The 27,043-nt window shown below is 39.8% G+C and overlaps 1 protein-coding gene across 1 annotated transcript in view; it reads right to left on the bottom strand.

Annotated features, from left to right (window-relative positions):
* ARMC3 (armadillo repeat containing 3) overlaps nt 1–7,931 on the bottom strand; it is a 95,864-nt gene extending 87,933 nt beyond the window's left edge. Inside the window, exons 1-2 of the mRNA XM_059057858.2 lie at nt 7,858–7,931; nt 4,794–4,842 (exon numbers count right to left, since the gene is read on the bottom strand). Of these exons, the coding sequence (XP_058913841.1) occupies nt 4,794–4,841 (48 nt within the window). The 5' untranslated portion in view covers nt 4,842; nt 7,858–7,931. The remainder of the gene's footprint in view (nt 1–4,793; nt 4,843–7,857) is intronic.
* Nucleotides 7,932–27,043: the final 19,112 nt, after the last annotated feature.

Here is a 27,043-nt window from a genome sequence, read left to right as displayed (position 1 = left end):
ACTGAATTTTTCATTTTATTTTTTATTGTTGATTTTAATTAATACAATTTTAGTTATTTTAAATGTAAATAACCACATGTGGCCAGTGGCTGCTGTATTAGCGCAAGTCTAAAGGAACATACAATTATATAGCTGAACTCAGTGAAAAGAGATGAATCATGAGAGTTGAGTGATTTTTATGCTGCCGGTAAGTGCAAATAAAGGCTTTTTTTGGGCTTCCCTGGTGGTGCAGTGGTTGAGAGTCCGCCTGCCGATGCAGGGGACACGGGTTCGTGCCCCGGTCGGGGAAGATCCCACGTGCCGCGGAGCGGCTGGGCCCGTGAGCCGTGGCCGCTGAGTCTATGCGTCCAGAGCCTGTGCTCCGCAGCGGGAGAGGCCACAGCAGTTAGAGGCCCGCGTACCGCAAAAAAAAAAAAAAAAAAAAGACTTTTTTGATTTCTGTTGGAATGTGTTTACCATGTCAGTGGTCTCCGATCACGAGGAGCCAGTTGCACAGGAAAAGGGAGACAGATAAACAGAAGGAAGTAGACTGCACCACTCGAGCATGCACTTTTAGTACAGACTCTCTAGACATCACTTAAGATCTGCAAAAGGGTAAAGGGTAAAATGAAGAGCACTAAAAGGGCCTTTCATTTGCTTTACAATCTGAATCAAAATAGCAACTCTTTCGAGCAAGGTGAGCAAGCCGATATTTATTCATACAGTTTTGTATATGTGTCTTATTTATACATACATCTGTGACGAGGGAGAAAGATAGGAAAATAAAGTCCCCAAGAGGCTTCATTCCTAGAAAAAAGTCTATGGCACTTTTGGCAGTCTCTGACAGAGTTAACGGTTGAGTTCTGGGGCTGATGAAAAGGGTCCAGAAAAACAAGATCCTGGGACAGACATCCCACTCTTCCAGGGAACAGGGTTTGGTTGCCCAGGTGAGGGGGCAGTTTCCACTATTGCCCGTTCCTCTGATTCAGTACCCACCATGCTGGCTCCCCGTATGCACCTAACAGGAAGGGGTTGACCCATTAACGTAAATGTTCAGTTGACTTGATATTTAACCGCTAAGATTCCAAGGCCAAATCATAGTCTCTTGTGAGTTTAAATACTGTGGATTTACCCACTGAAGTTCAACTGCCTCTGAAACATAAGAGAATAAAATTTCTGTGCTCTTAAACTCAAAGACCTGACCATGAATCGTGATGGCTGTGCTCTAGGCCTCTGGGACCTTCAGGGGCCGGATGGGCTTTCACAGCTGATACCCAGGCCTCCTTGGACAGTTCACGCAAACTTCAGCAGTTTTGTACAATGATGGACAGCACCCTCAACTACATCGTTAATAATTACATTTACTAAGTTCTTATCTAGTGCCTGGCACTGTTTTAAGCATCCTTTACTTCTCTAACCTTGCCGCGCTGCTGCGAGTGGGTATGCAGTGGACACGGTTGCATCCTCACTGGGGAATACCGAGGTTAGGAGCTTTGCCCCAGATCACAGCTGGTGGAGGATGAGGTGAGGATTCAGCCTGTGACAGTATAACCCTGGAGCCCATACTCAGTTACCGAGTATCATGCCTTATACCAAACATTGCCTACTAACGCTGTTTCTGTTAATAATTCTTTCGTACAATCAGTCCACAGAAAAAGTCTGCCTTTTGTTAAAGCATCACAAACAACCTTTCAGCCAGACTTGGAAATGATTTGGGAAAGCATGATATAGTTGTGTTGGTTATTCAAGCCGTATCTTCCCCCCATTTAGGCATCTTCTCAGCTAGTGTTCTCCTTTATGAGAAGAAACAGAGAGCAATAAACCATAAGTGCACACATTAGTGTGTGCTTTGACAATGAGAATACTAACAAAAGCAAAGGGAGCATCTTGTTTTAACCTTATCACCAAACACGCTTTTTTTCTGTACCTGTTACCCATTTTAACCAGTAGATGAAAGACTAATAAAAATAAAAATCTTTGGAAACAATGTTTCAGGAGATATACAAGAAGCAAATTGCCATGACTTGACACAGAAAAGTTTATTTTCTCAAGCACTTATATATCCCTTTTTAAAATCTGGATTTTATTTCTAATTTGTACAACAAACCTTTCACAGACTTTGAAGAGGTATACCTCGGAACAAATTCCAAGTTCAGATAGTTTAAACTGTGCTATCGTGTTTTGAAGTATTAGAATTTATAAGACAGAACAGCAGTTAGATACTTTAATACTACTCTGTCAGCTTTATTAACATAAAATCAGAGTAGGGGAAGGAAGGAAGGATCCTCGGGATTGTCAGAGAGCAATGGTCACTGTTACACATGCCTTTGGCTGCCCTCAAGACTGCTGTGACCCAAGGAAGCAAAAGCTAGATTTTTGTTAACTTGAGGGTCGGAATTGTTTCTCAGTCTTTGATTGTGCTCCTCAAGGACTGGAGTACAGAGGACAACACCAGCAAGACATTACAAAATTATAATTTTATAAAATTATATATCAGACAAATATATCTATTGTTTAATAGTTCCTTAATTCTAATTTTAATCAGAAAGTGTTTGTCCTCAAGTACTGTGTTCATGACTCTACTTTCTGGTACTAATAGGATGTCAATAATGCTATTTTGCAGCAAAAAGAAGGGTAATGCAAATAAGATGCAGTGAAAAATTAAGAGAATTTAGAACATTTTAGGGGTATGTCCAAAGGAGAGCAGCTAGACTGATGAACTATATCAGGAGACCACAGTGACCTTCTCTGCAAAGCTTTCCTAGACCTGGGCAGACAGGTCTTCTGTAGCTTCTGTTTCCAGCTGCACTGAAGGATCATACAGAAGTTATATAGGTGTGTGTGTGTGTGTGTGTGTGTGTGTGTGTGTGTGTGTGTGTAGCAGAATCTAAAGAATTTGCAAGGCAACAGATCTTATTTACTGGGTGTTTTCTACGTGCCAGGCACTGTGAACTTCATGTACTCTCATTGTAATCGATAGAACAACCAAAATGACTTGGACATGACAATTCTCATTTAAGAGATTTTTTTTTTAAAAGCTGAAATAAGCCAAATTTGGCAACTTCACCAAAATAACAGTTTATGAGAGGCAGCGCTGGGACAGAGGTCACATTTGTAGCCACAATGTTCCAGTGTTGTCAGGAAGATTCCTGCACTAGCCTCAGATTCTTCCAAACAGTAAAATCCTGCGAGTCTTCTGACTATACACAAGTTTTTCCCATTCACATTTTATTTGAAGACAACCACACCAAATGTCTGTTTCAAAATAAGTTTTTAAATTGAAAATTGAGGACATTTTCTATTTTGAACATAATCAGCAGTTCATAAACTTTAAAGAGAGACAATAAAACCCTGCTTTAATTTTTTATAATAGCTTTTTTTTTTTTGTAATTAGAATAGGTTCTGTATCTCCACTTTCTGTAGAACAACTACAGTTCAAGAATAGTAGTTTCTTATAAACTGATTAACTCAGTATCCCAGTAAGATAGCAGAAACCAAAAATTGGTGAGTTTCCATTTTTTTCAGATGGGTTATTTTTTTTTACATCTTTATTGTAGTATAATTGCTTTACAATGTTGTGTTAGTTTCTGCTGTACAAAAAGGTGAATCAACATATGTATACATATATCCCCCTATCTCCTCCCTCACACCTTCCCTATCCCACCCCTCTAGGTGGTCACAAAGCACCGAGCTGATCTCCCTGTGCTATAAAGCTGCTTCCCACTACCTAGCTATTTTACATCTGGCAGTGTATATATGTCAGGGCTACTCTCTCACTTCTTCCCAGCTTCCCCTTCCCCCACCCACACCGTGTCATCAAGTCCGTTCTCTTCGTCTGTGTCTTTATTCCTGCCCTGCCACCAGGTTCATCAGTGCCATTTTTTTAGATTCCATATATATGCATTAGCATACGGTATTTGTTTTTCTCTTTCTGACTTACCTCACTCTGTGTGACAGACTCCAGGTCCATCCACCTCACTACAAATAACTCAATTTCTTTCCTCTTTATATCATAGCTTTTTAATTCAAATATTGCGATCATATTCCCATGCTATCAAATATTCAGTGACATCATTTTATCAGAATGGAATAATTTATTTAACTAAGTTTTTACTGTAAAATATTTTTGTTACTTCTATAATCACTACCGCTATGGAAATAATTTTTTGTATGATCCGTGCTTATTTACCGTGAGCACTTTAAATTATTTTACAACTGCTAAGATCACCTTGTCCCAAATGTCCAACCTATTGGACATCGTTGAGCCCTGCTTTTAAAAGGGAGAGACAAGCTTTTGTGTCATGGGGAATGCATTATTCAAGCACTGGAAAGAGAAAAAGGTGACGAACACAGATTTTTCTCTCCATAGAATTGGAAAATACAGGACTCCTAATGTCCAAATAGTCGTCTTAAGACAACCTCACATACATACCTAATAGCTATAGCCTAACTTCCAGTCATTTTAAAAAATTCATTTGGATAATTAACATTAATGAGAGACTGGCAAATGTAAATTTAAAGACTTTGGAAGAACAAACCAAAACTATTTGTTCATTAACTAGGTTTATAAACATGCCATCCACATACTGGAAAAGCTAATAATTACTCTCTAATTGTGCTAATCAAGTAATGACAATGTTGTAACTGTTTGTTTACATAATGTTAGATTTCTCTGACTAATCTTATCATTAGTCAGACTTTGGACTTCTGCCACCGTGCACTCATGTATATACTGGTACATGCCAAACTGTTTCAACAGTTTATTTTTAAAGCTGGTTGTTAACATGCTGCTAGTATTCAAATCAGAAACTTACCACATCCTTGGGAGGGGGCTCTGATTCCTTCTTTATCTTTTTACCCATTCTGGAAAAAGATGCCACAAATGATTAAAATGTCATTTGTACATTGTATATGTACAAATCTCTCAGCTACCTGCATTCCTAGGAGGAGATGTACTTCGTCCTCTAAATTTTATCTAAAAAGAAACTAGGCAATACATGTAGAAATTATTGCACATATACAAATATGTTACCTACATCCCAAACTTCACAATTTTAAAGGAACTTATTGATAAGACTGTTGGGCATTAGTCCTGGTTTCTGGAAAGGAGAATCCATTAATGACCTACATTTTACTTACATAACAGGTAATGGTTTACCATGCTTATAGCTCACTTGTGTAGGGCTTGGGAGACTAAATCTAAATTACTTTTGAGATCTGCAGGAATGTCCTGCCACAAAGGGAGGGATTTTTGTCTGCTTTCTTGCACTGATCTATCCCAAGCACCTAGAACAGGGTCTGGTACATAGTGGGCATTTGACATTTATAAAAATCATAAACTCTGTTGTTCCTGGGGGTAATTATTTTCTGAATGATATCCAAGATCTACCAAGACCAAGTGAACATTTGTGTCATTTTCCCAGATGAAAAAATGTTTTCTCTAATGTATTCTACAGCTCAATAAAAAAGTAATTGAGAATATCAAAAGATGTATTCTAGGGAAATTGGGGTTACTAACTCCACCTAGGTACAGAGAACTTTCCAAGATGCTAGTAACTGTTAAAATCACCCTAGAAATCTTTCATGTTTTCTCCAATGAGAGTTTGTGGGGTTATGTTTGGTATTAGGACAATCTCAGATGGTATATTCTAGTCTCAAGGAAATTACTATAGTCTCAAGAAAATTTGGGGAGGCAGGAAATCTTTGGAGAGAATCTACAATGTCAGGGTTAGTTCAGATGGCTTGCCAAGGAACAACAGCAACTCCAAGAATTGATCACATAAGTTAAAAAGCCACATGTTCATAGAAACTCATAGTGACTTCTGAAAGACATCTATTACAGGTTACATAAATTTCAAGATCCTTGAGGTCCTGGGCAAGCTTATGCTGTGCCCTACCTCATGCTATACCTAATATGTTAAAACATTAAAATACACCCACATCCCCTGTTAAATATAATTTTCATCATAAAAAAGATTTGAAATTCTGCATTTGAAATGACTCATCGGTTTGTACACCTGGAAATTCTTGCAAAATAAGAAAATTGTTTTCAAATGTAATTTTAATATTAATTTTTGAATTTTCTTTTCATATTTTAGACCAAATTGCTTTTTTTCAGATCCCAAATATCTTTCTCTCTCAGATACTTGAAAAGCACACAGATCCCAGACTTTGTGCCTATAATGTTTCAGGCAGACACACACACTATTCTGGACAGATGAAAATCTGACCTATGATTTCTCTAGGAAAAAGAGATCTCACAGCTCTTTATAACCAATTCTAAGATATAGCAGCCTTTGCTTTACAAAATAATTCCTTATGAATAACATTCAAGAAGCAAGTAAGTTACACCCGTAGAAAGTTACTTGAAGTCATCTGATTTTCACTCAGGAACTTATTTTTCCCATTTCAGGATAGTGGTTTTGAGTAATTGCACACTGAAAAATACAGAGGCTGGAATAGCCTAAACATACAGGATTACAGAGAACTGGTCCTCGGCAATATGGTGAAGTAGGAAGCATTTCGTTTGTTTTTTTTTATTACCATATTGTATATAACAGTTAATAGGGGAGAAAATACACAGCTGACATAGTCCAGGGGCAGTGAACCCCAGAGATGACCCTAAGGTTTTTTTAAAAATTTGTAAGTTAAACATTTCACTTAAAATCAACGTGATACAACTAAATTACCTTATTTTATTCTTTTAAAGACTCATTTTCCTTTAGGGCTACAGAGACGTCAAATTAAGAAAATAAATCTCTTTGACTTTTTGAAGCAAGCTAAACCTGTTTTTCTTGACTATTTTACCACCTGCCCATTGATTTTTTTTATTGTGCTAAAATATACGTCACATGAAATTTACCATTTTAACCATTTTTAAGTGTATAATTCTGTGTCTACTGTTCACTTATGAAGCTATAACATTTCATTACAGAGAATTTGGAAAACAAGGAAGGGAATATGGAATTTTAAAAAAAATCACTCAGAAATAAGTTCAGGGAGATCAGCACTATTTGGATATGGCTCATTTTTGTGTATTTTCTATACTGATTTTACCATCTTACCTGGATTTCTATCTGCTATTCTCAACTTCCCTTCCTGGGACCATTTTCTTACTAAATTCTTAAACTAATGGACAAGTTCATGAAATCTCATTCTCCATTTATTGCTTCAATCATCGTTAGTGGATCAGCATGTCATTTAAAATAATATTTTAAAATCCACCATCTAGCCAGTCCCCTGTTGCTGAGCATTTGTTTCCAATTTTCTGGAATTATGGACAAGGCTGCAAATGAACATCCTTAGACAATAAAATTTTCATCCACATCTGCAACTGTTTCTTTAGGAGAAATCCCTAGTAGTAAAATAACTGGGTGAAAAGGTATGAACTTCACGGCATTGGACATGAAAACAAATCTGCTCTGAATATGCATCTTCTTGGTTATTGGAAAGGAGTCACATTTTTTCACGAATTTATTGATCTTCTTTGTGAACTTTCAGGCTATGCGATCTTAAACATTTTCTAACGAGATTTATTTTGAGGAGAAGGGCTAGAGCAATTGGGGACCCACTTTTTGAGTTGCTCAGAGTCAAGTAACGGAATCTTAGACCCTCAGGTCCTCACTCTGGGCCTCAGTTTTGTCACCTATTTGTTAAATAGGAGGCGGCCGGCACGCTTATGAAATCCACGGGGACCACAGTCTAGCACTGCGGGCGTAAGGCAGGGACCCAGAGGTCGTTACAAGGTGTTTCCTCAGTTGCCCCAGATGCCCCCCACACGCGGGACACTGTCTCCTTCCCCAGAGGTTGCTGGGGCCTCTACCCTGGGCCTCTCTTCAAACCGCAGGGGTAGCGGTGCTGCCGCCCTCCCGCCTTTACCTGCAGGGAGATCCCGCCGGGCAGCGGCTTCTCAGACCCGGCCAACTGCACCAGCTGCAGCCAGCTCGCGTCTCTAGTCCACTGTTGTGCCTGGTTGCTAGGCGACAGCGGGCCGCGCCTGCGCAATCCGCGCCCGCGTGCGCCGCGGCAGTGGAAGCGCGCGCGCGCGCGCGCGCGCTCGGCTTACCGAAGCACTCCTTTCCCTTCGCGAGTAGAGAGGTAGGTACCCGAGGGACCGTGTGCGCCCTCTATACCTGAGTCCCGGGCTTCGGGGCAGGATAGACACTGGGAATCCTCTCCTTCCAGGTGTTGAGGGCCAGCCCTAGAGACAAGTGTAAATCGGGAGGCAGGGCCGCCTCATCAGCTGGCCAGAGGACTGGCTATGGATTCACATACTCTGAGGTGCGGAAGCGTTCTCCCAGCGACAGGCCTCGGCCAGAGTCTCTGTGAGGTGACTTCCAAATCGCCGCCTTCTGCCCGGACTCCGCCGAGCTGCCGACCTGCATTGCTAACTTTCCATGCACGAGGGTGTCCGGTGTGTCCCCACAGAACGTATCATGTCCCTTCAGAACCTCCTCCTCTTACACCTGTTTCCTCTTTCTGCCGTTCCTCCCAATAGCCTAGAACTTCAGTTTCCCTTCTTCCCCCTCCACCCCCAACTCCAATCAGCACTTAAATCGATCCGCCCTCCACTTTTTGTCCCCTGTCTATTCCGTCTCTTAAATCTTTACTGTCACCCCAATCCAGGTCATCATTTTTTGCCTTCTAAGTGATGGTTTCGGTTTCTCTTTCCAGTGCTTTCTTGGTCCCACAGATCAGCCTTCCGGAAATTATTGCTCTAGTCATGTCACTCCCCTACTCAGACTTGAGCGGCTTCCTAAAATAAAGTCTAAGCTCGTTAGCCTGTTCTTCAAATGTTTCCATGCTTTTCTCCTTCAGATTTTTGCTCACTCTATTCCTTCATCATTTCATCTATTCAACAAATATTTATTAAGCATCTACCATTTGCCAGGTCATGGGCAACTTGCACAACTCCTGGAATATTCTTTCATTTCTGCATAATGAAGCCCAGCTCAAATGCCGTCTTCATAAAATACTCTTTGATTGATCTTAGCAAAAAATCTCTCCCTCTCCTGAATTCCCCTCAGGCTTTTTTTTTAAGTGTTTTTTTGTTTGTTTGTTTGTTTTTACATCTTTATTGGAGTATAATTGCTTTACAATGGTGTGTTAGCTTCTGCTCTACAACAAAGTGAATCAGCTATACATACACATATGTTCCCATATCTCCTCCCTCTTGCATCTCCCTCCTTCCCACCCCCCTATCCCACCCCTCTAGGTGGTCACAAAGCACCGAGCTGATCTCCCTGTGCTATGCGGCTGCTTCCCACTAGCTATCTGTTTTACGATTGGTAGTGTATATGTGTCCATGCGGCTCTCTCACTTTGTCACAGCTCACCCTTCCCTGCTCCCCATATCCTCAAGGCCATGCTCTAGTAGGTCTGTGTCTTTATTCCCGTCTTACCCCTAGTCTCTTCATGGCATTTTTTTTCTTAGATTCCATATATATGTGTTAGCATATGATATTTGTTCTTCTCCTTCTGACTTACTTCACTCTGTATGACAGTCTCTAGGTCTATCTACCTCACTACAAATAACTCAGTTTCATTTCTTTTTATGGCTGAGTAATATTCCATTGTATATATGTGCCACATCTTCTTTATCCATTCATCTGTTGATGGACACTTAGGTTGCGTCCATCAGGCTTTTTGAACTCCATCTGCTACCTGTCTCCATTGGCCTCCCAGTCCTAAGAGTGTTAGATGCTTCTTACAATTGCTTCTTTCCTATCCTTTTATGTCTTCTTCTTACCTTTTCAATTACCTGATAAACAGCGTTATACATATTAACAATTCTTTATTTTAGATTTTGTAATGTCAAATAACATGTGATTTCTGTCTCCTGATTGGACCTTGAATAATACACTCCTGTATCTTCAGCCTCTCTGTCTCTTCCCTTCGGTAGATGCATACCGTGAAGTCTCTCGTTTGCCTCATACAAAAAACGACACACAAAAAGCCTCCTTTGAACCTGTAGCTCCTTCTAGCTATCATTCTGTTTTTCTCTTTCTCTTCTTGACCATGAATTTCCCCCAGAGTAGCTTGCATTTGATACTTCCACAGTTTTAACCTACATTCACTCTTCAAACCATAGTAATCTGGTTTGGTCCTACCACTAAAACTACCCAAATCCATTGTCTGTTACTTAGACTTCATCTTTTTTGACATCGCTGCTGCAAATAACACTCTTGATGATACCTCATACTTGAAACACCTTCCTGGGTTTCCTTGATCCTCCTAATTTCATAAGCATTATTTAAGGTCCTTTCTGTACAGCCTTAAATGTTGATATTTCCCAAGGATCTGTTCCTGGTTCTCTTGTTATATTATAGCTTTTTCCGGGTGATTTTACTTATTTTTGTGACTTCAAATGCCATATATATTGCTCCCCACCAGACTCCAGTACTGTGCTATAGGCTCATATAGCCTTCTTTTTTTTTAAATTGAAGTATAGTTGATTTACAATGTTGTGTTAGTTTCAGGTGTACAGCAAAGAGATTCATATATATTATATATATATATATACACATACATACATACATATATATGTATTCTTTATCAGATTCTTTTCCCTTATAGGTTATTACAAAATACTGAGTATATTTCCCTGTGCTATACAGTAGGTCCTTGTTGGTTACCTATATTTTATATCATGTATCCTTCTTTTTATGGAAAGCTCCACCTGGATGTCTACAGGTGTTTACCACCTAAACTCATTATTTTCCTAATATAAACATTTGCTATTTATCAAGGGGTACCACCACTCACCTAGATACCCAAGCATGAAGTCTGACAGTCATTCTAGACTTATTCTCCTTCGTATGTATGCAGTTATTTGTATTCCCTTAAAAGTCTCTTGAATTTATTCTCACTTTTCCATTCCCATAGCCTGGGTACAGAGTGTCACCATCCTTTGCTTGATTTCATCAAACAAGCCTTCTGACATGTCTCCCATCCTTTAACTTTCTCCTGGCTTCAGTCCGTCTTCTCCAGGATGACCCAGGTAATCTTTGTAATTTGTCTCTCTCCTCGCTGGTCCCCAGTCACTCCACCACATACATGATGAGATGCAATAAGATTCCTAAATTTGCATTCAAGACCTCGTTCTGGCTGACTCCTCCCTACTGCAATAGCTTCTCTAATCACTCAAAAATAAAAAATAGCAAACTGCTCATAATTCTTCAAGGACACCATGACATTTTATGCCCTTAACTCTCATAATCAACCTGAAACTTACCTCTCTTTCAAAATTTATTTTAGTCATGATTTCCTCCAGAAAGTCTTAATTCTCCAAACATAATAAACATTTCTCATTTTGTACCTTACACCTGCTCTGTTTCTGCTATTTTCACATGATATTGTAATTCGTTTGTAATGTGTGTGTCTCCCCACCTTGGCTGTTTCTGAATATTCTTCAAATAACTCATATTTATTGAATACTTATGAGCCAGGCAATTATGAAATGGTTAAAATGCAGCATTAAACCCCCACCATAACCCTGTGAGGTACAAATGAAGTAATTGACATAGGTCACTCTATCAATAAATGGCAGAGCCAGGAGTTGAGCTGAGGTCAGCTTGACTGTCAGTCATGTTCTGAACCAACACATCATACCAGCCCATCCTGAAAATACAGTGTTATAACAAATTGTAAAGGGTTTTCATGAAATAATTAAAACTGCTGTTTTGATTCTGTTTTTCCCCACAGACTTAGTCTTTACTGCACATGTCTATTTTTTTTGAGGTCCTATTTATACAGTTGGATGAGTTTTGGCAAATGTTTACAGTTGTGTGACCACTACCACAATTAAGTCATAGAACATTTCCATCATCTCAATTTCCTTCGTGCCCCTTTGAAGTCAAATCTCTCTCTCCATCCCATTTCCATGGGAACAACTTATCAATCCATTTTCTCTCCCTTTAATTTTGCATTTTTATGAACATCTTATATATGGAACCACACAATACACTACCTTTTCAGTCTGACTTCTTTGCAAATACTTTTGAGACTTGTCCGTGGTGTTGCATGTATCAAGAGTTTGTTTCTCTCTATTGCTGAGTAGCGTTGCACTCCATGGATGTACAACATCCATTCACTGGTTGATGGACATTTGGGTTCTTTGCAGTTTTGGACTGTTATAAATAAATCTGCTCTAAACAGTTATACACAGGTTTTTTTTGTGAACATATGTTTCTCCTTCCTTGGAAAAATACCCAAGAGTGTAATTTCTGGATCTTATGCCATGTGTATGTTTGATGTTATGAGAACTTGCCAAACTGTTTTCCAAAGGAACTATACTATATTTGCATTCCCATCAGCAATGAGTCAGACATCCATTTGCTTTATATGCCCTACAACACTTGATATTGTCAGGCCTTTTAATTTTAGTCTTCCTATTGGGTATGTAGTGCTATCTCCTTCTGGTTTTAATTTGCATTTCCTTCATGACTAATCATGATGAGCTGATTCTCTGTACTTGTTAACCATTTCTGCATCTTTTGTGAAGCATCTGTTCAAATACTTTTCCTACTTTTAATTGGGCTGTTTGTCTTATTACTGAGTTGCAAGAAGTTGCTGTACATTCTGGATACAGGTCATTTATCATATATATAATTTGGAAATATTTTTGGACCTGGTTCATTACAGTGGAAAATGAAATTTAGAGACCATAATCTAAACACTAGCGTTGCTCATTGCTACTAGGTTGGTCATTCCTTCTAGGCCTTCTCAGAAGCCTGGTGAAGCTCTGAATTCAGCACACATTATAAACCAGATATCTACAGATCCAGACTGTGGTGATAACAGATAAGCTATCATTGTGTGGCAGTCATAGGCACTCTCTGGTTCTCTAGCCATGGCTTCTACTGGGATCTTAAAACTGTCATTTTCTTTCTCAGAACGACTAAATATAATTAGAAGTAGTTCACCCTCCCCACATCCCTTGTAACCCTTCTGTCCACCACACTGTGCTATGGCAGTAGTCACTTATTCTGTCAGAACTCTTCAATAGGTACTTCTTTTTAGGAGACCACAAGTGACTCCCAGTAAGGCATCCTCTCAAAGTAAGCAAATCTTCAGTTTTCAAATTCAATCAGGTCAAAGAGCCAGTCCCAGATTTACATCTTAGAACTTCTAAGATCAATAATCACTTCTCGTTTCAATTACTGTGTCATTTGAAGTCCCATTGCAGACAACAAAATCTATTCTAGTTAGCAGGGAATTAGAGATTTATAGCATTGTTGCAAAGGATGGAGAAACAGGTTCTAGGCTGATATTTCAGAGATGACTTTCAAAACAATACTGCAGAGCATAATTCACAATAACTACGAAGTGAAAACAACTTGTGTCCACGGACAGATGAATGGATAAAGAAAGTGTGTATCTATGTACGATGGAAGATTATTCAGCCATAAAAAAGAAGGGACTCCTGCTATTTATGCCAACATGGAGGGACTCTGAGGGCATTACGCTCAGTGAAATGAGTCAGACAGAGGCAAGACAAATACAATATAATCTCACTTTATATGTGGACCTAAAAGCATCGAACTCATAGAAACAGAACAGAATGATGTTGCCAGGGGCTGAGGGGTCTGGGAAAATGGGAAGATGTTGATCAAAAGATATAAGCTTTCGGGCTTCCCTGGTGGCGCAGTGGTTGAGAGTCCGCCTGCCGATGCAGGGGACACGGGTTCGTGCCCCGGTCCGGGAGGATCCCACATGCCGCAGAGCGGCTGGGCCTGTGAGCCATGGCCGCTGAGCCTGCGCGTCCGGAGCCTGTGCTCTGCAATGGGAGAGGCCACAACAGTGAAAGGCCCGCATACCGCAAAAAAAAAAAAAAAAAAAAAAAAAAGATATAAGCTTTCAATTATAAGATGAATAAATTCCAGGGATGTAAAGTATAGCATGGTGATTATAGTTAACAATACTGTATTGTATACTTGAAAGTTGCTATAAGAATGGAGCCTTAATAGTCTCGTCATAACAACAACAGCAACAAAATGTTAACTATATGAGGTGAAGGATATATCAACTAACCTTATTGTGGTAATCATTTTATAATACCTACATGTATCAAATCATCATAGTGTACACTTTCACCTTATACAATGTCGTATGTCAATTATATCTCAATAAAGCTTGGGAAAAATACTGCAGAAGTGGCCAAACGAGAAAGCCAAGGAATCAGGAAGTTTAAGTCACTTTCATGCAGAATAAGGAGGATTTTCTCCAATTAGCATTTACCTTCTTCATTAATTCTTTTCCTCCTCAGCCTGTTTTTTGGTTGTTGCTGTCATGGAGAAGTTATCAAGTGAAGCAATAGTGCCTAACGAATCAGGCCAGCTCCACTCTACACAACTTAGACCTTGAAGAGAGAAAGATTTAAACTTCTTAAAGCATCTGCAAGCTCAAAATAAAAAATGAATTTCTTTTATGAAAATAGCTATACCTTTATGAAATTAAGCTCAATTTCATAGCTAAAGCCAAGTCACACATGCACAATTGCAGAATCGTTCCGTTTAACAGCCTCTGTGAAAATTGTCTATGTTTGGGACCAGCAAGGAAAAGGCAAGGAAAAGATGTCATTTTTAAATAGCACCATAAGTAGATACATTTATGGCATGTGAGGTACCATAAAGATAACACTAATCTAGAAGATAATTAAATCAAATGATTGATGAATCCACAGACATTATGAAGTGTGACGAGTTAATAGATCTAGTTACATAACCTGAAGAGTAATGCTTCAAAAAAGACATTATTTATTCTGCAAAGAGGCACCAAAACAAAGACCTTAAGGTAAAATATTTAAAGTGCTAATGAATATTTTAAAACAAATAAGATGTATTAGGAATACTGCTTAAACATATGTATTGATGGTTTAATTGTAGGTTAAAGGGTTTACATCTATAGTTTGTTCCCAAAATCCTATCAGTGAAAGAACTCAATGTTTTAATTACAGAGAAATGTTGGTGTAAAGATTTTCCATGGATCCATATTCTACATTAAATGATAGTCTCAAAATGGTGAATCCAAGCCACTGTAGTCATACCTGTTTACAGCTTTATGCAAAAATTAAGATTAAAAAAACACTCTGCCAGTTCATACCAAAGAGAATGACCAATGAAAAATGTTCTCAAGAGTTTCTGAGCTAAAAGAAGAATTGAAATTTTGGCTGTAAGTGTAGGTATAGATAATTCTTACTTTGAAAATTGGAAGGTTGGTTTGTTGGCTTAAAAAATGTATGAACTAGGACTTACCTGGTGGCTCAGTGGTTAAGAATCTGCCTGCCAGTGCAGGGAACACGGGTTTGAGCCCTGGTCCAGGAAGATCCCACATGCCGCGGAGCAACTAAGCCCTTGTGCCACAACTACTGAGCCTGCGCTCTAGAGCCCGCGAGCCACAACTACTGAGCCCGAGTGCCACAACTACTGAAGCTCACACACTTAGAGCCCATGCTCCGCAACAAGAGAAGCCCCCACTCACCGCAACTAGAGAAAGCCCATGTGCAGCAATGAAGACCCAACACAGCCAAAAATAAAAAATTAATTAATTAATTTAAAAAAATGTATGAACTAATATTTTGAGTGTGTTAATGAACATGATCCAAGATTGGAAAGATCACAGGAAATATAATAATATATACTGCCTTGAGAATTAGGACTTGGGCTTTCACTTCCAGGGTAGGTTTGATCCCTGGTCAGGGAACTAAGCTGCATGGCCAAAACAACAACAACAAAAAATCAGTGTCTTTAGGTATTATCACTGTCATGCTCCACCCACAAGTACTGTGGTTTTGGAAACTAATTAAACCTCACAACACCATCAACTATCCCATGTTAATGACTTGAGAGTCTTAGCATAACAAACTTCATTTGATTCAATAGATATGTTCCAGAAAATATGTTTTTGAAAAGAATTTTTGCAATCTAATTATACTTTAAGAACATTGAGAGTTCACTATTTAGAGAAATCTGAGGATGAATCATTTTATGTAAAAAAAGAAAAAGAGCCCTTCAGTAAAAGAAAGCAATTATATATTATTTATCTACTTTATAAATCTAAATTTGCTTAAAGTGAAGGGGGTACCTCTGTATAATATTAGGTAATTTATCATAATATGTTCCTTTTAATGTATTCTTTGAATTCATTTCCATTCAAATTGACTTAGTCAAATGGTTGATTGTTGTAAATCAATTGAACTTGGTTAAAGATAAACAATAAAAATGTAAGACTTCTGTTTGTAACATTCAATTCAGTGTTAGCGATGTAAGGAAACCCATAAACAGTATGGTAACCCTTCACCTCTTCTAGAGCTTAAACAGATAGTTTGCCAGCATGTACTGTAAATAGTTGCTATTTTCCTCCACTGTAGACTGCCACAAGGCTGTTTCTTCCACCACATTGTGTTATTTAAAAGTTATCTGCTTTTTTGGCTGCTGTTCAAGGGAGTTCTTTGCCTGTAAATCCTCTTTATCTCATGCTAGGGTTGAAGCGAAATCTTGGCACAATTTCAGTGCATTTGTCTTGTTGTACCAGGGGAGAAAAAAATGATGGGCCCCAGAGATTGACACTGTTCTGCAAATGGTCATGAAACAGTGGGGAGCCCTGCTGGCCATTCAAAAGGGTAATAGGACTAGGCTCCCACTGCTAAAAATAAGATCTCCTCACACTAAAGGCAGCCACAGCATACAAAAGATCATTGAAAAGCCTGAAAGATAGAATTACAAAGTAAACATTACTCATCATGTACTTGACTCCAGGCCTTTAAAATCAGCTTAACTTAGTGGACTGGTTCCATATGTAGAAGTCATTTAGTTCTTAGTCTAGGTTCTACATTCTTGGACTCTGAACTCAAGTTTCTATCATTTGCACTATGGAGATAATCTTCCTGTTTGTTACAGGTTAGAGGTTTAAGGGAAAAAATAGGATGCATCCCACTTACAGAAAGTCTGAGACAACTTATCCATTTGAGATAACATCTCATTTTGTGAAGGATGCCCCAGAATGACTTCCCCACCACTGACCAGCCCTCTACACAGAATGTGTAACCTATGCTTGTGGATACACAGTAGGAACTGCTGTCAGAGTAACCCCTGCACATGAAGACATTCCCCGAGTTGGCTTCTGGCATTTAGCTTGTTTCTAAAAGGAAGTTGAACAATTGTGTCTGTTTAAGGAAGGATCCCTTGAACTGAGAATAAGTGGGTTGATCTAAAATACATCCCAGGGCTTCCCTGGTGGCGCAGTGGTTGAGAATCCGCCTGCCGATGCAGGAGACACGGGTTCGTGCCCTGGTCCGGGAAGATCCCACATGCCGTGGAGCGGGTGGGCCCGTGAGCCATGGCCGCTGGGCCTGCGCGTCCGGAGCCTGTGCTCCGCAACGGGAGAGGCCACAACAGTGAGAGGCCCGCATACCGCAAAAAAAAAAAAATAAAATAAAATAAAAAAATAAAATACATCCCAGATCAGACTCACCAGAATAAACTATATTGAATATAATGTGGTTTGGGGACTTCCCACAAAAACAAGTGCATTAGTAGGAGAGGGTTCTCTGAGCTCTCCTTTTGGCCTGTTATGGTGAGTTGTAAGGTCATACAATAGCACATGGTACTATTGAGGCCAGGCTGCTGGGTCTGATCCCTCCTTGGCTTTCTTAACCAAATTGGGCCAGAGATTTCAGCTGGATCATGACTGATACATGATTACTGCAGGAAAAGGAGGTCTGAGCTCATGCTTTTCCAATGACAGTCAGTGACTATAACCTTGACCCAAGGAGGGTTCTTGAGCCTGAATTTGGAAGGCCCTCCTTATTTGAAGGGGTGGGCCACCCTGCATGGATCTGGTTCCAAAGCAGCATCATTTCAGGTATAGTAAGTTTAATTTCCACAGACTATTGGAGTTTTGTGTTTAATTTTGGACAGAATCATCAGACTTTCATTTCAAAGTTGTTATATTTTCCATCACTTATTTTAAGAAATGCCAAGTAAAACAAGTTTAAAAAATAAATGGAGCAAAAAATCTACAAACAATAAATGCTGGAGAGGGTGTGGAGAAAAGGGAACCCTCTTGCACTGCTGGTGGGAATGTAAATTGATACAGCCACTATGGAGAACAGTATGGAGGTTCCTTAAAAAATTAAAAATAGAACTACCATACGACCCAGCAATCCCACTACTGGGCATATACCCTGAGAAAACCATAATTCAAAAAGAGTCATGTACCAAAATGTTCATTGCAGCTCTATTTACAATAGCCAGGACATGGAAGCAACCTAAGTGTCCATCAACAGATGAATGGATAAAGAAGATATGGCACATATATACAATAGAATATTACTCAGCCATAAAAAGAAACGAAATTGAGTTATTTGTAGTGAGGTTGATGGACCTACAGTCTGTCATACAGAGTGAAGTAAGTCAGAAAGAGAAAAACAAATACTGTATGCTAACACATATATATGGAATCTAAGAAAAAAAAAAAGAAAGAACCTAGGGGCAAGACAGGAATAAAGACACAGACCTACTAGAGTATGGATTTGAGGATATGGGGGGGGGGAGGGTAAGCTGTGACAAAGTGAGAGAGTGGCATGGACTACCAAATGTAGAACAGATAGCTAGTGGGAAGCAGCCGCATAGCACAAGGAGATCAGCTTGGTGCTTTGTGACCACCTAGAGGGGTGGGATAGGGAGGGTGGGAGGGAGGGTGATGCAAGAGGGAAGAGATATAGGAACATATGTGTATGTATAACTGATTCACTTTGTTATAAAGCAGAAACTAACACACCATTGTAAAGCAATTATACTCCAATAAAGATGTTAAAAATAAAATAAATGGAGGACTTCCCTGGTGGCGCGGCAGTCAAGAATCCGCCTGCCAGTGCAGGGGACACGGGTTTGATCCCTGTTCTGGGATGATCCCACAGTTCGCAGAGCAACTAAGCCCATGCGCCACAACTGCTGAGCCTGCGCTCTAGAGCCCTTGCTCCTCAACAAGAGAAGCCACTGCAATGAGAAGCCTGTGCACCACAACAAAGAGTAGCCCCTGCTCGCTGCAACTACAGAAGGCCTGCATGCAGGAACGAAGACCCAACGCAGCCAAAAATAAAATAAATAAATTTATAAAATAAATAAATAAATAAATGGAAATACTTAAAATTATTAAAGTTTGATCCAAGTACTTGTACAACAGAAAAATAAGCAAAAGAAGGTGCATAATAATCCACTATAGTTATTATTTGAATAAGTAGAGGGGAAAGATCCCCACTGTTTGTATTTTTGAAATTATAATGGATAGATATATCTACCAGTGAAATATCTTAATTATTAACTATCTAAAGAAACAATTTTTAGCTTCAAGTAGAGTATAATCTATGATATTAATAAGTGAAATTATGTAAATTGATGAAAATTTTAAATCACAAGAGGTCAGAGTCACCTAAAGTGTATCTTTAATTTTGACTAGACCTCAAACTTAGGGCATCTTGAAGGAGTTAATAATTCTCTGGGGGAGGACCTTCAAGATGGCAGAGGAGTAAGACATGGAGATCACCTTCCTCCCCACAAATACATCAAAAATACATCTGCATGTGGAACAACTCCTACAGAACACCTACTGAACACTGGCAGAAGACCTCAGACTTCCCAAAAGGCAAGAAACTCCCCCACGTACCTGGGTAGGGCAAAAGAAAAAAGGAAAAACAGAGACAAAAGAATACGGATGGGACCTGCACCTTTGGAGGGATCTGTGAAGGAGGAAAAGTTTCCACACACTAAGAAGCCCTTTGCTGGTGGGGACGGGGGATGGACGGGGGGAAACTTTGGAGCCACGGAGGAGAGCGCAGCAACAGGGGTGCAGAGGGCAAAGTGGAGAGATGCCCGCACAGAGGATCGGTGCCGACCAGCACTCACCAGCCTGAGAGGCTTGTCTGCTCACCCGCCGGGGCGGGTGGGGGCTGGGAGCTGAGGCTCGGGCTTCAGAGGTCAGACCCCAGGGAGAGGACTGGAGTTGGCTGCATGAAGACAGGCTGAAGGGGGCTAGTGCGCCACAGCTAGCCAGGAGGGAGTCTGGGAAAAAGTCTGGGCCTGCCTAAGAGGCAAGAGACCATTGTTTCAGGGTGCGCGAGGAGAGGGGATTCAGAGCAACGCGTAAACCAGCTCCAGAGACGGGCATGAGTCGCGGCTGTCGGCGTGGACAGCAGAGACAGGCATGAAATGCTAAGGCTGCCACTACAGCCACCAAGAAGCCTGTTTGCCAGCACAGGTCACTATCCACCCCTCCCCTCCAAGGAGCCTGTGCAGCCCGCCACTGCCAGGGTCCCGTGATCCAGGGACAACTTCCCTGGGAGAACGCACGGCGCGCCTCAGGCTGTTGCAATGTCATGCTGGCCTCTGCCGCCGCAGGCTCACCCCGCATTCCGTACCCCTCCCTCCCCTATTCAGCTGCTCCTTTAACCCCCTCCCATCTGGGTGAAGGACAGGTGCCAGAGGGTGACCTACATGCAGAGGCGGGGCCAAATCCAAAGCTGAACCCCAGGACCTGTGCCAACAAGAAAGAGAAAGAGAAGTCTCTCCCAGCAGCCTCAGGAGCAGCAGATTAAATCTCCACAATCAACTTGATATACCCTGAGCCTGTAGAATACCTGAATAGACAACGAATCATCCCAAAATTGAGGTGGTGGACTTTGGGAGCAACTGTAGACTTACTTGGAGTTTGCTATGTGACTGACTAGATTCTGATTTGTATGTTTACCTTAGTTTAGTATTTAGAGCTGATTATCACTGGTAGATTTCTTTATTGATTTGGTTTCTCTCTTCCTTTTTAAAAATATATATATACATATATTTTATTTTTCCTTTTTCTCTTTTTCTGAGTGTGTATGTGTATGCTTCTTTGTCTGTATAGGTTTGCTTTTACCATTTGTCCTAGGGTTCTGTCTGTCTGTTTTTTTTTTTTAGTATAGTTTTTAGCTCTTGTTATCATTGGTGGATTTGTTTATTGGTTTGGTTGCTCTCTACTTTTAAAAAAATTTTAATAATTAAAAATTTTATTTTAATAACTTTATTTTATTTATCTTATCTTTCTTTCTTTTTTTGTTCCTTTCTCCCTTTTCTTCTGAGCTGTGTGGCTGACAGAGTCTTGGTGCTCAGGCCAGGTGTCAGGCCTGAGCCTCTGAGGTGGGAGAGCCAAGTTCAGGATGTTGGTCCACCAGAGACCTCCCAGCCCCTTGTAATAACAATCAATGAGGGCTCTCCCAGAGATCTCCATCTCAACACTAAGACCCAGCTCCACTCAATGACCAGCAAGCCCCAGGGCTGGACCCCCCATGCCAAACAACTAGTAAGACAGGAACACAACCCCACCCATTAGCACAGAGGCTGCCTAAAATCATAATAAGTTCACAGACGACCCAAAACACACCACCGGATGCGGTCCTGCCCACCAGAAAGACAAGATCCAACCTCATCCATGAGCACACAGGCACCAGTCCCCTCCAGCAGGAAGCCTACACAACCCACTGAACCAATCTTTGCCACTGGGGGCAGACACCAAAAACAATGGGAACTACAAACCTGCAGCCTGTGAAAAGGAGACCCCAAACACCGTAAGTTAAGCAAAATGAGAAGACAGAGAAATACACAGCAGATGAAGGAGCTAGGTAAAAACCCACCAGACCAAACAAATGAAGAGGAAATAGGCAGTCTACGTGAAAAAGAATTCAGAGTAATGATAGTAAAGATGATCCAAAATCTTGGAAATAGAATGGAGAAAATACAAGAAACGTTTAACAAGGACCTAGAATTAAAGAGCAAACAAACAATGATGAACAACACAATAAATGAAATTTAAAATTCTCTAGAAGGAATCAGTAGCAGAATAACTGAGGCAGAAGAAAGGATAAGTGACCTGGAAGATAAAATAGTGGAAATAACTACTGCAGAGCAGAATAAAGAAAAAAGAATGAAAAGAATTGAGGACAGTCTCAGAGACCTCTGGGACAACATTGAATGCACCAACATTCAAATTATAGGGGTCCCAGAAGAAGAAGAGAAAAAGAAAGGGACTGAGAAAATATTTGAAGAGATTATAGTTGAAAACTTCCCTAATATGGGAAAGGAAATAGTCAATCAAGTCCAGGAAGTGCGGAGAGTCCCATAAAGGATAAATCCAAGGAGAAACATGCCAAGACACATATTAATCAAACTATCAAAAATTCAATACAAAGAAAAAATATTAAAAGCAGCAAGGGAAAAGCAACAAATAATATACAAGGGAATCCCCATAAAGTTAACAGCTGATCTTTCAGCAGAAACTCTGCAAGCCAGAAGAGTGTGGCAGGACATATTTAAAGTGATGAAAGGGGAAAACCTACAACCAAAATTACTCCCCAGCAAGGATTTACAAGCAGTTCATGAAGCTCAATATCAAAAAAAAAAAAAAAAAAAAGAATAGACATTTCTCCAAAGAAGATATACAGATTGCCAGCAAACACATGAAAGAATGCTCCACATCATTAATCATTAGAGAACTGCATATCAAAACTACAATGAGAGGGCTTCCCTGGTGGCGCAGTGGTTGAGAATCCGCCTGCCGATGCAGGAGACACGGGTTCGTGCCCTGGTCCGGGAAGATCCCACATGCCGCGGAGCAACTAAGCCCGTGAGCCATGGCCGCTAGGCCTGCGCGTCCGGAGCCTGTGCTCCGCAACGGGAGAGGCCACAACAGTGAGAGGCCCGCATACCGCAAAAAAAAAAAAAAAAAAAAAAAAAAAAAACTACAATGAGGTATCACCTCACACCAATTAGAATGGGCATCATCAAAAAATCTACAAACAATAAATGCTGGAGAGGGTGTGGAGAAAAGGGAACCCTCTTGCACTGTTGGTGGGAATGTAAATTGATACAGCCCCTATGGAGAAAAGTTTGGAGGTTCCTTAAAAAACTAAAAGTAGAACTAACATACGACCCAGCAATCCCACCACTGGGCATATACCCTGAGAAAACCATAATTCAAGAAGACACATGCACCCCAATGTTCGTTGCAGCACTATTTACAGTAGCTGGAACATGGAAACAACCTAAGTGTCCATCAACAGATGAATGGATAAAAAAGATGTGGTACATATATACAATGGAACATTACTCAGCCATAAAAAGAAATGAAATTGAGTTATTTGTAGTGAGGTGGATGGACCTAGAGTCAGTCATAGAGAGTGAAGTAAGTCAAAGAGAAAGACAAATACTGTATGCTAACACATATATATGGAATCTAAAAAAAAAAAAAAAAAAAAAGGTTCTGGAGAACCTAGGGGCAGGACAGGAATAAAGACGCAGACAGAGAATGGACTTGAGGACACGGGGAGGGGGAGGGGTATGCTGGGACGAAGGGAGAGACTGGAATGGGCATATATACACTACCAAATGTAAAATAGCTAGTGGGAAGCAGCCGCATAGCACAGGGAGATCAGCTCTGTGCTTTGTGACCACGTAGAGGGGTGGGATAGAGAGGGTGGGAGGGAGATGCAAGAGGGAGGGGATATGGGGATATATGTATTCATATAGCTGATTTGCTTTGTGATACAGCAGAAACTAGCAGCATTGTAAAGCAGTTATATTCCAATAATGATGTTAAAAAAAAATAATAATAATTCTCTGAACAGTTATTTCAAGGTGTAGGGCTTATTTTAAATATGACCCCTTTGTAAGAATCAAAAAGTTAAAGAGAGATAAAATATTCTGAAATCTTTATTTAATGGAAGACAGACCAAGTTCACACAAAAACTAAATAACAAAACAAACTCTTAAATACAAATAATTTTCTCTATCACATTAATCTAATTTTTCATATTAAATTAGACTTAATATATTCAAATAAAGTCCAAAAAGAAAACAATGCCAAAATAGAGAGATTTTGTTTTCCTCTATTCAAAATAAGATGAGTTCTTCACTTCAAATTTAGTCTCTATCTCTTATAAACACATTCCTACCTCTGCAGAAAATGTAGTTCTATGTATATTCCACTTACTAAGGAGTTTGTTTTCATTGCAGTCACAGGATACTATTTGAGAAAGTAAGCATAAACCAATGTTACTCTACTGGTCTTACTATTTAGCATTAAATTCTAACAATAATTAAACACTAGTGACTTTTTTCTTTGAACCTATTAATGTTCACTGTACACATTATATTTCACGTGAACCTTGCAATTTTGGATTATGTTCATCACATTTTTTAGCATCTTAATGAACATAATCCAAGTCAAAAACTGTCATTCTAAGCTTGGCAATACTAATTACAGCACCTGAAAACTAATTCAAATAGAAAGTTAGTATGCTATATATTTATTCAAAAGAATTTTTTTAAAGAATATTACAGTTTTGGTGATTAGAAATATTTGCAATTTCTATTGTGTAACTACAGAAAAGTTTTTTCCGTTGATTCACCAGAGTGGACAGTAGCAGCTCAGACAGGAAGTTCTATTATCCACTAGTTCTGAGTACTGCAGTTTATGATTTGAAGGTTCTAAGATGGTTCTACAGTTGGCTTCAATCAAGATAAAACTCATATTAAGGGCCAAAGTCAAAGAAATGATGCATATCTGCTAAAATAATCAGTTGCCATATGTTTCTTCGGCCTTAAAAACACTAGATGACAATCTTGCCCTATGTCTCAAGTAAAGCTTCTAGTGTTTGGGGAAGGTATGTAACTGATGCAAATATTTAATTATGAATGTGGATTTGCTAGTATTATGACTACTGAGAAAACTATTTGATGGCCAAAGCTACTTTATAGAGCATTGTTGTACATTAGTAGACAGAGCAATTAGGAATTTTTTTAAAAAGAAAGAAAAGAAAAAGAAGGAAAAAGAAATAAAAAGTATCCAAATCAGAAAGGAAAAAGTAAAACTGTCTCTATTTGCAGATGATGTGATATTATATGTAGAAAACTCTAAAGATTCCACTAAAAAACTCTTAGAACAAATTCAGTAAAGTTGCAGGATACAAAATCAATATACAAAAATCAGTTGTGTTTCTATACATTGACAATGAACAATTAGAAAGAGAAATTAAGAAAAATTCCATTTACTATAGCATCAAAAAGAATTAAATACTTAGGAATAAATTTAACCAAGGAGGTGAAAGCTCTGTACACTGAAAACTATAAACCACAAATGAAAGAAATTGAAGAAGACACAAATAAATGGAAAGACATTTCATGAATTGGAAAAATTAGTATTGTTAAAGTGTCCACACTGCTCAAAGTGATCTATGGATTCAGTGCAAACCCAATCAAAATTCCAATGGTGTTTTCTACATAAATAGAAAAAAATAATTCTAAAATTCTTATGAACCACAAAAGGCCCCAAATAGCCAAAGCAACCTTGAGAAAAAAGAACAACGCTAGGGCTTCCCTGGTGGCGCAGTGGTTGAGAATCCGCCTGCCGATGCTGGGGACACGGGTTCGTGCCCCGGTCCGGGAAGATCCCACATACCGTGGAGCAGCTGGGCCCGTTAGCCATGGCCGCTGAGCCTGTGCATCCGGAGCCTGTGCTCCGCAATGGGAGAGGCCACAACAGTGAGAGGCCCGCGTACCACAAAAAAAAAAAAAAAAAAAAAAAAAGAACAACGCTAAAGGCATCACACTTCCTGATTTCAAGCTATATTACAAAGTTAGAGTAATCAAACCAGTATGGTATTGGCATAAAAACAGAAATAGATCAATGAAACAGAATGGAGAGTCCAAAAATAAACATATGCATATATGGTCAATTAATTTCTGACAAAGGTGGCAAAATATACGATGAGGAAAGAATAGTCTCTTCAACAAATGGTGTTAGGAAAACTGGATATACTATACACCATACACAAAAATTGAGTCAAAATGAACTAAAGACTTGAATGTATGACCTGAAACTCCCAGAAGAAAACCTAGGTGATAAGTTCCTTGATGTTGGTCTTGGCAATAATTCTTTGGATTTGGCTCCAAAAGCAAAGGCAACGAAAGCAAAAATAAACAAGTGAGACTATATCAAACCAGAAAGCTTCTGTACGACAAAGGAAACCATCAACAAATGAAAAGACAACCTATGGAATGGGAGAAAATATTTTTAAACCACATATCCATTAAGGGATTAATATTCAAAATATTTCAGGAGTTCATACAACCCAATAGCAAAAAAACCCTCAATTTAAAAATGAGCAAAATACCTGAGTAGACATTTTTCCAAAGAAGACATACAAATGGTTAGTACGTACATGGAAAGGTGCTCAAAATCATTAAAAATCAGGGAAATGCAAATCTAAACCAAAATGAGATATCACCTTATACCTGTTTGGATGTCTATTATCAATAAAGTAAGAGCTAACAAATGCTGGTGAGGATGTGGAGAAATGGGAGCCTTTGGACACTTGATGGGAATGTAAACTGGTACAGCTACTGTGGAAAACAGTATGGAGGTTCCTCAAGAAATTTAAAATAGAACTAACGTATAATCTATCAATCCCACTCCTGGGTATATATGCAAAGGAAATCATTATCTCAAAGAGCTATCTGCACTCCCATATTCACTGCAGCATTATTCACAATAGCCAATATATGGAAACAACCTAAGCATCCATCGATGGAGAAATGGGTAAAGAAGATTTGGTATCTGTACAATGGAAAATTATTCAACCTTAAAAAAAGAAGGAGGGGGCTTCCCTGGTGGCGCAGTGGTTGGGAGTCCGCCTGCCGATGCAGGGGACGCGGGTTCGTGCCCCGGTCCGGGAGGATCCCGCGTGCCGCGGAGTGGCTGGGCCCGTGAGCCATGGCCGCTGAGCCTGCGCGTCCGGAGCCTGTGCTCTGCAACAGGAGAGGCCACAACAGTGAGAGGCCCGCCTAGCACACACACAAAAAAAAACTTAAAAAAGAAGGAGGGAATTCCCTGGCGGTTCAGTGGTTAGGAGTCAGCACTTTCACTGCAGGGCCCAGGTTCAATCCCTGGTCGGGGAACTAAGATTCCCACAAGCCCCGTGGCATGGCCAGAAAAAAAAAAAAAAAGGTAATCCTTCCATTTGCCACATCATGAATGAA

The sequence above is a fragment of the Kogia breviceps genome, chromosome 3 (genome assembly GCF_026419965.1).
Source record: "Kogia breviceps isolate mKogBre1 chromosome 3, mKogBre1 haplotype 1, whole genome shotgun sequence".
Classification (NCBI taxonomy): domain Eukaryota; kingdom Metazoa; phylum Chordata; class Mammalia; order Artiodactyla; family Physeteridae; genus Kogia; species Kogia breviceps.
This window is presented reverse-complemented; position numbering and strand designations above follow the sequence as displayed.